We start from the raw sequence: 12,669 nt of genomic DNA, 5'->3' as shown, positions 1-12,669 counted from the left end.
TCTTGATACCAAAGTGGATCGTGACCAAGTGCAACTAGATCACAATAAGGCACACAAATTAAAGTAGCTAAATGCTAGCTCTTCCTCTATGACTTGGGCAAGTAGAGGCTTAAATTGTTGCATAGGCTCTGGAGTAGCTTCCACGTCGTTGAACCTTGGCCCCTCCAACTTTTTGGCCCAAAATCCGCCATTGTGTGCATTGTTATTTCATGAGTATTTTGCTCATCCTAATTGATCTCTTCATGAGTAGTATTACTCGAAGTAGGCATCATATGGATGCATGTGATTTGGCTTGGCTTGCATTGTGTTTGTGTCAACCAACTCAAAGGATTCACAAATAACCTAATTATCCCTCAATTTCATTGTCAAATAAACCAGCGGATGTTTATAGCAATAGACCAACTCAACCAAAAGCTTATAACGATAGTTGCAGTCTCAAAAATGACTTTATACTATAATCAGTTTATCACTCTCCTAGCAAAGGCGCAACAAAAAAAAAAAAAAAAAAAAAAAAAGGAAAAGTAAGGAGTAATAATAATGTACTATGATTAGCATTACAACAGACCAACATATTCATCTCACTGAACTCTATAGCAGATAATAACACACTTCTCTTGAAATTCATTATTTACCAGCCAAACCACAATGTAGAAGTGAATTTTGACTCCAATGTTCACAACCTAACTTCAGAAACCTGATCATGTAAATGAAAGGTTACACAATAAACATACACCCAAACCTTTGTTTTTTATTTTCTTTTAGTTAGTAAGATTTTACTGCAGCAGTCTCATGTTTCTGCTTTCCGGCAGTCCTATAAACAATTCGGTCTCTACATCTTGCGCGCTGTTCTGCTGATCATCTTCATTTTGCCGGCTGCGTTGCGAGTCCGGTGAAGATAAGTGAAGCTGAAACGTTGAAAAATATTGGGTAGGTAAAACATTCATTCACCAAAATATACATCAAAATTATATACAAATACTTAATTGATTACAAATTTGTTGTAATACAAGTTTTGCTAGTACAGTTTAAGAAAGCGACAATCATAATGCTAGGAAGCATATCTGATTCTGATACCATTATACCAAAATGAAATCCAAATTCGATAGCAACTAAAACAACTTGTTTAGTTTCAAAACACGTGGTTTTACTGAACAAATACCGGATTCTCCCTATTATAGAACCTCCTTTGAATCCATTGCTAGGTCATATATCTATATTTTGGGACGTCTTTATAATGGGTCACTTTTAATTTAGTTATTGGTTAAAGTTAAACGTTATGTTTTTCGTAATACCTTTTGATAAAGAATTATAGTGAACATTATGATATACTGTACGGACTATTAATTTATGACCTTAAAAAAATTGACCTGTAAGTTAGAGACGGATATAGTATTGCCAATTTCTATAAAGAATGTTTAGATACGATTGGCGAAATGAAAGAAATTACCTTCTCTTTTAGGCGGGCATTCTCTTTGAGCAAGAGCTTCTCCTACGCGATACAGAATATAGAACGAAGAAAATAAGCGTAAATTAACATCTAAGTACAGAACTACGTAACCCAAACATAGACATTAATAATATGTTCGTTCAAAGTAGATAAATGACTTAATTCATGTCCCAAAACCCTTGGAAAAACCTCAAAGCACAAAACGAACATTGATGTAGAATGTGTAGAAATCAAAATGTGCTGCTGCTGCTTTAAATATTGAGTTTAAAGCTTACCTCATCATACAACTTGTCAATCTTCTCTCTGAACAACGCATTCTGAAAAAATACATACACCAGTAAATTGGTTAAAACCTAAAATATGGATATTTTTTTAAGATAAAAAGGACTACTTTATCGAGCCAAAATTTCACACGAGTCAACCTAGATCAATTTAACAGGCTAGACAGTTTGAGAGTGAGGAAGAGTAAGTTATCCCCACAACCAAAATGTCTCTAGTAAAGACTTATCCTTGAGCTCAAGATTGACAATTACTTTATTTATTTACCATAAAGCCAGGCTTTGGGATTAAACCAAAAGTACAAATATTTTTCTAGTCCTTATAGTTGTTTCTAAAAATTTAAATAATAGGGGGCACGATAAACAACCTTCACAATACACATATTTTCCTGATCCGCCATATAAATATAAGAACTATCTTATATTAATGTGTCACTAAGGGTATTAAGGATCGGAAAGTTTTAAGTTTAATTTACTAAATTTAGAAAGTGGCATTAAATTTTGAAACAGCCTAAAATAGATATGGAGTCGAATCCAGTTAATTGATTAGGCACGGAGGGAGTAACACGTAAACTTAAATTTTTAAGATGATGATATACCTTTTTTGCTCTGATATTGGAAAGACTCTTATCCAGCTGTTTCTCAAGCTCTTGAAGCTCATCAATGGAACAAGCCTCAAGACCATCTCCTAGTAACTTCCTAAATCCAAAAAAAAAAAAAAAAAAAAAATTGAGCTAGTCCATGCATACAAATTATAGCATTAAAACATTATAAAAATAATTAGTTGAATTGCAAACCGTTTAGAAATCTCAAGGCTCTTTAACTTCTTCTCAAGTTCATGAGCATCTTCCTTGAATTGCTGCATGAAAAATGTGCTTTATGTAAGTTGTTAAATGCGAATGCAAGCACATAGTTGCTGCACAATGTAGGTTAGTGATCTTGCTTAGATTTTAATGAACGTTTCGTGAATACATTCATACTCCGAGTAGAAATTTTTTACTACCTCCATTACAGGTTATGTGCAACGATTTGACATAAAGCAGAGAGGGAAAATGTCTAATCGTTGCACATAACCTGTAACGGAGGTAGTATTATGGTTTTAGGTTCTCATCTATTAGAAAACTTGTTAATTTAAAATGTCAAGGTGACACTCTAGTACTGATTTAAACCAACTTATCTTGACTTGTTCATGTCAATGTTCAAGAAATGCAATGGCAGTACTTTTTCGGAATGTGGACTATGGTGCAACATACCCTAATCTTGAACTGTTTGTTTAATTTGCTTTTTCTAGAATGATCTTAAGACTATTTTTTCAGAATGTGGTGCAACATAACCTAAATCTTGAGCTCTTGGATAGGACCGTGGACAAAGAAATACTTACCAGCATATTGCTGTCTGATGATACTTTACTCTTCACTCCACGCAGCTCCTTCATATGTTTTTGGTACCGATCGATTGTCCTAGTTGCACTGCAACACCTCCAACCCAAGAACACGTTACAATTGGCTATTATATGTTATCATAGTGGCAATATAAGATCAACACTTGCTGAACATAAATAAAGAGGTAGCTGATGATACTAACAAGTAGTTCTCAAACTTCTCATGACTGTTAGTTTATTGGTTTCACAATTCACAAGACTGCTTCTCAAATTATAGTCCTATACAAGCTTGGTTTCCAAATAACAGTGTTTGAGGGAAAGGGAGAAGAGAACAAGAGGGGAGGAATGAAATGAAAGGGAGGATTTATATTTTTTACTTTTTTGGTTGTGTAGATAGCTGCAAGGGCAGGTGATATAGACGGGATTTGATCTCAAGTCTAGAGTATGTACCACCCCTCAAGATTTTAACAAAATAATTCAGTTGATCATCCACATCGAAGGGGAAGATACGAGTGTGACTAATTTTATTTATCTCCCGATTCCCAAATCTTGCCACTACTAGGAGATCGAGGAAGGGAAATTGGATGGTTTCAATTTCCTACAAATCCTCACCATTCTATATCCAAATGACAATTGAAGCAATAGAATTCATCACTCCTTCTCTTTCTCTATAAACACACTATAAAGGTTAAGTTAAAAGCATCCCTCAGGCTAGTAGTTCACAAGCTCGAAGATAGATATATAGATGAAATAATCAAAGGATTAAACCAACAGAATGATGCTTTATACACACCAATGAATAACCCCAAAATGCTCAAACAACTCAAGAAATTAGCAAAAAACAACTTAAACACTTGACAATTTCACAGGTCAAATTGGCAATGCCCAACAGATGAGCATCTTATACATCAAAATGTCATATTACCTCCAAGGTTATATATATAGAGTAATACCATAGTATTACAAGTAATTATTCTAGTGCCTGTCAAACATAGCATAATAGTAACAATTTATTATATTTAATATCATACACTAACCTTTCAATTTCAGTCTACTTCACATATAAAGTGATATATTTTCTTGCAAGGACAATTTATTTGCTTCTTACATTGCTACATGTTTAACTGTTTAAGACTTGGACAAAATATAATGTCTTATGGTATCAAGTACGAGGGTAATATTAATATAAAGAGCATATTTTGAGAAAACTCCCACAAGTAGTAAGTTTAGACATGTTTAAACATACAACATTTAGAATGTTGATAAACGAAAATTTGTTTCATAAGACATATGTTAATACGCAAATACGTAAGAAGTAACATCATTTTAAAAAGTAAAGCACTTCAACAAGCAAGAACAGATAAGAAATCACATGAATTCACATTTTCCACAAATAGATCTTACATTAACTTCGGTGTTGTAAAGCAAGAACCACAAATAGATGTTCACCCCCATATGATATAAACCATTTTTAACAAAGACTAAGAAACCTTTCCATTTAAACTAGTTTAAAGGTTATCTTAATTAGACTTAATAAACACATCCCAAAATAGAAAGTACAAAAAACAGCTTTAGAATTGACATTACATTTCCAATTAATACATTTGTTTCAATAAATAGCAAGCGCGACTAATGCAAAGTTTTCATTAATGAACACCAAATTAGCCACTTAATTGCAACATGGAATAACATACAAGTACATTGCCTAAAATGAATTGAGCCACATAAGCAAAAATATAAAGCATAACCATTTTTCACCAAAAACTTAAAGTCATAATTAACACAATATATTTATTTACTGACACATATACAAGAAGAAAAAAATTAATATTACATCATTTCCCACATCTCCAAAAAAAGAAAAATACAAAAATAAAAGAAGATGACATATATAGTTAGTACTATACTATCTGATAATAATGTCCCACTGTATCTGTAATTGTATTTGATTACTAACTGTGGTAATACTGTATATTTCAACAATATACCATAAAGGACCACCTTCATTAGATCACCAAAGATTCTTCCATCAATTATAATTTTTTTAATTATATTTTTACAATTTTTTTGGGGAGATGGTGATTGGTGATGCATGAATTATTAAACTCACTCTTAACTTAAAGATCAATGCGATCTCCAAGAAAATTTTTATGATTCTTTGTTTTTTTTTTTTTTTAGTTTAATTAATTTTTTTAACATTGATTTCAAAACAAAAGTTACTAGTAAAAAAATCCTTATAGATTACGCCGCATGAGGAAAGTGTATGTTGCAATTAATCTAAAACAGATCAAATTGTGTGAATATGAGAAAACGGCGACTAATGAAGGAATAAATTGAAAGTTAATTAAAAAAAACTTCCTTGCAAAATATCGCATGAAGCATGTGTATGTTGCAATTAATCTGGAATGAAAGTCCTACAACTTTAAGAAATCGACGATTATTGATGGAATAAATTGAAAGATAAAAAAAAAAAGGGGTAGAAAATTAGATGAATAAAACGCACCTTGAGCTAGCAAACTCGTAGAGTTTACCAGTAGGAGAGAAAATAATAAGTGCAACTTCAGCTTCACAAAGAACAGAAAGCTCAAAAGCTTTTTTCAGCAAACCATTTCTTCTCTTTGAGAAGGTCACTTGTCTACTTGAATCATTCTCTATCCTCTTCATTTGAGTCTTTCCTCTCACCATCTTAATTAGCTAACTACTCAATCTCGAGACTTCAATTCAACTCGATTCGATTAAATTCGACTTGATCGACTACAACAGACCGGATCGGTATCGGTAAAGGTTAAAAATGAGGGAAAAGGAAAGGAAAAATGAAAACCCTAACCCAAATTTTTAATTTTTGTGGGATTGTGGGGAGAATAATGAAGAAACAAAGACACTACTGTTCCCTGTTTCTTCTACTACTACTTTATTTTATATTTATTTATTTATTTTTCTTTTATTACACAAAGATTAAAGAAAAAAGAGGGCAGGCCCAGGAAAGGCCAGAACCTCATCTCTTTCTTCTTTTGGTAATCTGAGAAAATAATAGATAACCCAGAAAAAACATATTTTTTAAAAAAATAAAAACAAAAAAAAGGGGTTTTGTTACTATATTTATTTTTATTAATTTTTTTTAAAAAAGGCTGTGGAAAAAAGAGAATATTGAGTACATCGGTGCAATATGGAGAGTCCTGATTGGTTGGAAAATATAAAATTGAGAGAAAAGAATAAATAAAAAAATAAATAAAAAGGGAGTTTCGATGCATTATCAACCTGGTGCGATTCCAACAGTAGGTGACAACTGACGCGTGGAGGGAACTTGGTAAATTGGGTTCTATGATTTTTTTAATATTTTATCACATGGCCCTAGGGTATTGTTAGACCAATAGGAGTAATCTATTCCTAATCAATTTTTTACAATTATACAAAGTGTATAAAAATAAATAAAAAAAAATTATTTTGGCTAATACAGTACAATACACTTGTTATTGTTTAGGCTCTGTCTGTTTAAACGGAAAATATTTTCTAAGAAAATTAAAAAAAAAATAAAATTACTTCATATTGCGTATTTTATATACTTTGATGCTTTGATAGGGGAGATTTTTTTATTTTCATTAAGATATACGTGTTAGCGTTTCATATTCCTAACATCTTTGTTCTCTCTACCTTCTTCACCTATTTTGATAAGCTACATTTTTTTTGCCCCCGTTTGTTAAACTAAATTGAATTGAAAATAAGTCTGAAAAAACATTATCAAATTCTCTCCCATTTTCTTGTATGAAAGTAATTCCATGAACATTGTGTAAATGAAAATTATTTTCCATGAAAACAAATAGAGCATGATGCATTAAGAAGAAAATAATGTGATTTTTTTAGAGAAACAATTTAGAGTTTAGAGTCCGGGGTGTCAAAAGGTTGAAGTAAAATAATTTAGTTTATGGATAATGTTACATTTGAAAAGAAGTGAATGAGTGAATCATTAAAGGTAGTAATTTAATACTCTGTATGATATGTGATTCTACAGTAGAGATTTATTACTTCGTAGTTTTTTTTTTTAAATGCGGTTTTTATATTTTTGTTTTTTGGCGAGCGTAAAGTATACGATGGTTTGATTTGTCAAGCATGGTTTCATTTATTGTCGTCAAAACCTTGAGAGGGGTTGAGGAAAGAATTGGGTTTGGAAAAAAATGTAGGGACTAATAAAGGTAGACTCTCTCGTTTACCTTGAAACAGCATACGACTAGTAGATAGGAGTCATATATAGGACTATAGGAGAGGGAAAGACCAGTTATATAGTACTCCGTATTAGTATTTAGTACACTGCAAACAAGCTTTATGATACTGTTATTTGAAACTCTGAGACAGTTTAAGATTTGGCTACTTTTTTTCTTTTTTTTTGTGTTGTCAACTACTCGTAATTTAATTGATTGGTCTTGCGCGAAATAATTACGACCCTACAACTATTTAAGATTTAGTCTCGTCTACAATAATATCACCTTTTGTGACTCTCTCTACAAATAAAATGAAAATATTTGGTAATCATGAAAAAAAAAAAAAAAAAACAAACTACTGGTATATGATCTTGATACAAATCTAGGAAGTTAAATGTTCTACTGGCATTTCTAAATGATCATATCGTTCATCGTTGGTGCATGATTTGTCATCATTGTAGAGGCAAAAGTGCAAAAATGTTTTTTTATTTAATTAGTTTTTTTATTTTTGTTTAATTACTTCATACTCGGTAGTTGATTAGTCAAAATAAAAAGATCAGATCACAGAACAAGAGAAAATACATTTAAAAATAAATGATACTCCATATTAAATTTTGTGCCCCTAAGTACTATTCATTAAGTATTGCTCTTCATGATTATTTTCTTACATACAAATTAAAGTAATAGTACTAATTAGTGTTGCAAGTTTAATTTCGACTTAAGTAAGAAAAAAAAAAAGCTACTCCCTCCGTCTCCGAAAGAACAACGTATTTGGGATGATTATGCGGGTATTAAGAGAATTAAATAAAAAAAAGTAAAAGTATATTGAAAAGATAAATTTACATGGGGTTTGTAAGGAAATAGAGAGAGAAAGTAATAAAATTACATGGAAAATCAAATTTTTATATGGGGAAGCTAATTTTGCACAAATATTGTTGCAAATTGGTGGGTGTTTTAATGTAAATGGGTTATTCTTTTTGGGACTACAAATAAGCCAAATGAGTCGTTCTTTCGGGGACAGTGGTTGTACAAAGTAAATATAATGTGGCTAAGCTATATTAGCCTATGAGACTCAAGGCGGGTTCAATAATTAAACTACTCCGTAATTTCAAATAAAACAAAAGGTGTAAATAATTTACTTATGTTGACATGTTTTATCTACTCTGTATAAAACTATACAATGTTGTTTTTTTTTTCCCTCAAAAGAAAAAAATTATTGTTTTTTTAAAATAAAAATAAATAAATAAATAAATAAAATTGAGTTATAATGTTAAGGAGTTGTTTTTAAACGAACATAGCCACAAAATAAGATTTTTTTGTTGTTGTTGTTTTTTTTTTTTTTTTTTTTTGAGTGATATTGTTAAGGATAAGTTCTTAAACGAGCATAGCCGCAAAATAAGAATGGAATTAATTTTTCCAACCACTCTTCTAATTGGGCTATATTTGATTTGGAAATGGCAAATATTTTACTTAATTTGTACTTTGTCTATTACTACCTCCGTTACATATTATTTGCAACGATTAGACATTTTTCATCTCTACTTTATGTCAAATCGTTGCAAATAATATGTAACGGAGGTAGTATGTTGGATACTACTGTACTTAAATACAAAGTACTTAGGAAAGCATTTTCAACAACACTAGCTAATTAAACAAATGCAAAGTACAACATAACCTCAAAAACAAATGTTTGGAAAATGATGCATATCACTCATTGTATTTCAATTATTCCATCCCCCTGAACCAAAAAAAAAAGGGGGATATATACAATGAAATTAGCTTTACAAAAATAGTTAGAGTCTCTTAATTCAGCTTAGTTTCAGTTCAGTTTAATTCAGTTCAGCTCCAATCAGTTCAATTCAGTTCTACTCCTAATTTCCTTCTCTCATAAAATATTCATTTCAGCTCTATTCAGTTCAGTTCATTTCAGTTCAATTTAGCTCAAATCATTTCAGTTGAGTTCACCTCAGTTAAATAAATGTGAACAAGCCCTTATTCTCAATAGTTTGTGGGAAATAATACGACCTAAATTATATATTCTTAACATGATCAATGCTCAATTATTTTTGGTAAAATGTAATCAAATACTACCTCTGATTTTTTTTTTTAAGTTGTAACTTTGGGGTATTATTTGTAAGATGTAAAATATTCTAAAACTACAACTAAAAAAAATCGAAGGTAATATCTCATTTTTAAGTAGTATCATTACTCGTTTAGTACAAACAAATACTACCTCCGTTACATATTATTTGTAACGATTAGACATTTTTTCTCTCTACTTTATGTCAAATCGTTGCAAATAATGTAACGGAGGTAGTAAGTTAGAGATTGGTGATGTAGCATTCAAATGAAATTAATTCGGTCATACTCCCTCCATTTATAAATACTTGCTTCATTTCTCTTGGACACGCAGCCGATGCTAATCTTTGATCACTAATATCTTTAATTATCAATAAGTATAAATTCTAATAATTGAAAATTAATAATCTATTCATTGTGATGATTCCAACAAGTACCCACAAGACTATATTTTTTTCTTATGCGGAAATCACAAACATTAATCAAAGTAGGACAAATGAATAGAGCAAAAAATAGAATTGGAGCAAGTATTTAAAAACGGAGAGAGTACTATTCTACACCTACCAATAAAGTGATAAACACTACAATACTTACCAATTACTCGTATTTAAAAAACGAAAAAAGGCAAAGTTCCCTAATATATAGGAGAGGGGTAATGGGGTATACAATCTAAATCCAAATTTTAAAATAAAAAGAAGGTACTGAAAAAAGTCATTTGCAATGGTAATTTACAGTGGGATGAAAAGGGATGGTGTTAATGAAAGTTTGAGTGAGTCAAAGAGTTGTATTACTGACAACCTATTGAAGCAGGTGAAGAGGTGAGAGAAAGAGAAAAGTTGGGATGTAAACAGGAGACAGTTCTGTCGGTTGCCGGTTTCGGATTGGCATTTTAATGTGTTGCACGAAATTTACCATCAGAATATATACGAATCAGTAATCAGGTTAAACCCAATATATTTTTATCCTTCACTCTCATTGGATAGTCCGTACATTGTGGGCCATTTTGTCCGTACGATTTTATCAGATTTTGTCCAATCAGAGGGTGCCACCACATCTATTTCTTACACTTGTCACGTGGCTACTCCTTGTGTCACTTGGTCTGTGATGGCTTTTTCAGCTTTTCCAGATTTACACTTTTTTTTTTTAACTTCGAATTTTAAGTTGGAAAAAATGAAGTGGGCTAGATAAAGGTCTTGTCCTTCAGCTTTAGGAGAATAGGAGGTGGATCCAAGTCATTCAACTAATGAGTACGGAGTATGTATATCTGAGTAGTATACTATTCTTATACTCCTTACTTACGTAGTTTTATTGTAACAAAATGAACATTTTCTTACTATGGCTGGTCCATTCCAACAAAAATGAACATTTACTAGAAAAAAAAAATTGAATATTTACTAGAAAAATAATGAACATTTTTTGCTAGTCTCATGACTAGCCAAGGCTAGTTCATTTGAATAATGAACTCTTTTTTTTTTTTTTTAAACTGATAAAAATGAACATTTCATGGTTGAACATATTTTGGCAATGTACCTAATTACATTAAACATAATACATACAAATATTAAATGAATATTTACTAACACGAAAGTGTACAAAATAACATGTGCACTTTTTATTGAACATTCTTTAACATATAAATGAACATTTTACGCAACTAAGCAAAAACATAAATTTATGTTAATTGAAAGAGAAAGTGAACATTGATTTTTTTAAAATGAACATCTTATAGTCTGAAAATGCACATTGCCTCTCTTAAGTTCATTCTACTACGTGTACGAGAAAGTTCAAGATCGAGTAGAAAGAAATTGAGCACCTCGCAATCCGGTCTACGATGACGCCAAATTGAGCTTTTCGGTGAGTAATTAGCAGAGTCAGGTTCGAGTTAAAAATAAGTCAAGTCGGAATGGCCAGGTTGACTCGTTGACCAAGAAATAATTTTTTATTCTTTTACCTACCCCACTATCTATAATCCTTCATATTTTATTACTTTTTTCTAATTTCTACTAAAACTCCACACATAAAGAAATAACTTAGAGCAAGCTAAGTATTTTAAAACAGAGGGAGTATGTCTTACCCCCTTCTTTCATAACAATTGCAACACTTTGACTGACATACATATATATACACAAATTTGATTGAAAATATTTGTAATTATATGTTAATAGATATACAATTTTAATAGAATGAAAATAATACACATAATAAGTAATCTCTTATGTTATTTTACATCTTCTAATGAAATATTACTTATGTTTTTTTTTCGTACATTTCTTATGTTCTTTTGTTATATCCCTTATGCTTTTTTGTTTTATCACTTATGTTGTTTTTTCTAAATTTTTGTTAATTTTGTATGTGTTTAATTGATGATATTATTTGAATTTAGCTCTAATGTTCTTTAAATTTCGCTATTATTTTCTTTAAGGTATTGAGGGACGACACATGCTTTTTGTTTAAACATACTCTCGTCGTCCTTTTTAATAACAGCTTGTTTAGAGGTTTTCACTGAAATTAAGAAATTTGTAGATTAAAATTAATGATTGAGAGTACAAATATGCATGCGGGGTTAGAGAGAGATAGATGGAAATAAAAGTGGTTGGAAGTTGTTAATGAGAGGGTGAGAGATAGTATTGAGAATTGATATCAAAAGAAAAGACAATAATATTGTCAAAAAGTACAACCTTTAAGTAGAAATAAATTCTAAATTGTGGTTACCAAAAATGGAATAAGACTCTTAATAAAAAGGATGGGGAGTAGGGGTGTTCAAAAATCGGCAGCTGGAAAAAATGACATGGACCAGACCGAACCAACCTTAGACCAGACCAAATTAACTGGTCCGGTCTCTGGGTTTAGAATTTTTTTGACCCGGCCCGGTCCAAAACCCCATAAAAACTGGTCTTGGGCCTGACTGAATTTTTCCTTTAATCTATACATAAAATCTTTGATACCCGCTCAATACTTGCTCTATTTCTCCATGCGCGGAGTTTTAGGAGAAATTAGTATAATATGGAGATAGTGGGATAAGTGAAGAATAAAAAATTGTAAAAAGCAAAAAAGAAGTGGGGAGAATTGGAGGAGAGAGAATATGAAATTAATAAAATACTTCCTCCGATCCGTTTCTATTTAGTTGACGCGTTTGATTTAGGCACATATATTAAGGAGAGGAGAGAGAGTGAGAGAGAATGAAAAAGCAAGTGGGGTAACTTGTAAATACAAGGTAAAAAAATTTACCCCAAAAGGAAACGTGTCAACTAAAAAAAACGGAGGTAGTATGATTTATGATGGGTCTAC

At 31.2% G+C, this 12,669-nt stretch overlaps 1 protein-coding gene across 1 annotated transcript; it reads right to left on the bottom strand.

Annotated features, from left to right (window-relative positions):
- Positions 1–403: 403 nt before the first annotated feature.
- On the bottom strand, positions 404–6,147 carry LOC110702527 (MADS-box protein SOC1-like). The gene is made up of 7 exons (XM_021880247.1): positions 5,610–6,147; positions 3,107–3,194; positions 2,523–2,584; positions 2,325–2,424; positions 1,723–1,764; positions 1,448–1,489; positions 404–905 (listed from the first exon to the last, which is right to left on the bottom strand). The coding sequence occupies exons 1-7, from the start codon at positions 5,789–5,791 to the stop codon at positions 774–776; spliced, it is 648 nt and encodes a 215-aa protein (XP_021735939.1). The 5' UTR covers positions 5,792–6,147; the 3' UTR covers positions 404–773.
- Between the last annotated feature and the right edge of the window lie 6,522 nt (positions 6,148–12,669).

This window comes from Chenopodium quinoa, unplaced genomic scaffold (genome assembly GCF_001683475.1).
Source record: "Chenopodium quinoa cultivar QQ74 unplaced genomic scaffold, ASM168347v1, whole genome shotgun sequence".
Taxonomy (NCBI): Eukaryota; Viridiplantae; Streptophyta; class Magnoliopsida; order Caryophyllales; family Amaranthaceae; genus Chenopodium; species Chenopodium quinoa.
Note: the sequence above shows the minus strand (reverse complement) of the source record. Positions and strands in the feature narration are given on the sequence as shown.

Bases quoted from the DNA above. Each gene is read 5' to 3' on its own strand.
- LOC110702527 (XM_021880247.1), bottom strand. From the start codon at position 5,791: ATGGTGAGAGGAAAGACTCAAATGAAGAGGATAGAGAATGATTCAAGT. The intron at 2,585-3,106 runs GTAAGTATTTCT...TTTTTCATGCAG, and splicing joins CATCAGACAGCAATATGCTG to CAATTCAAGGAAGATGCTCA. The intron at 2,425-2,522 runs GTTTGCAATTCA...TTTTGGATTTAG, and splicing joins AGCCTTGAGATTTCTAAACG to GAAGTTACTAGGAGATGGTC.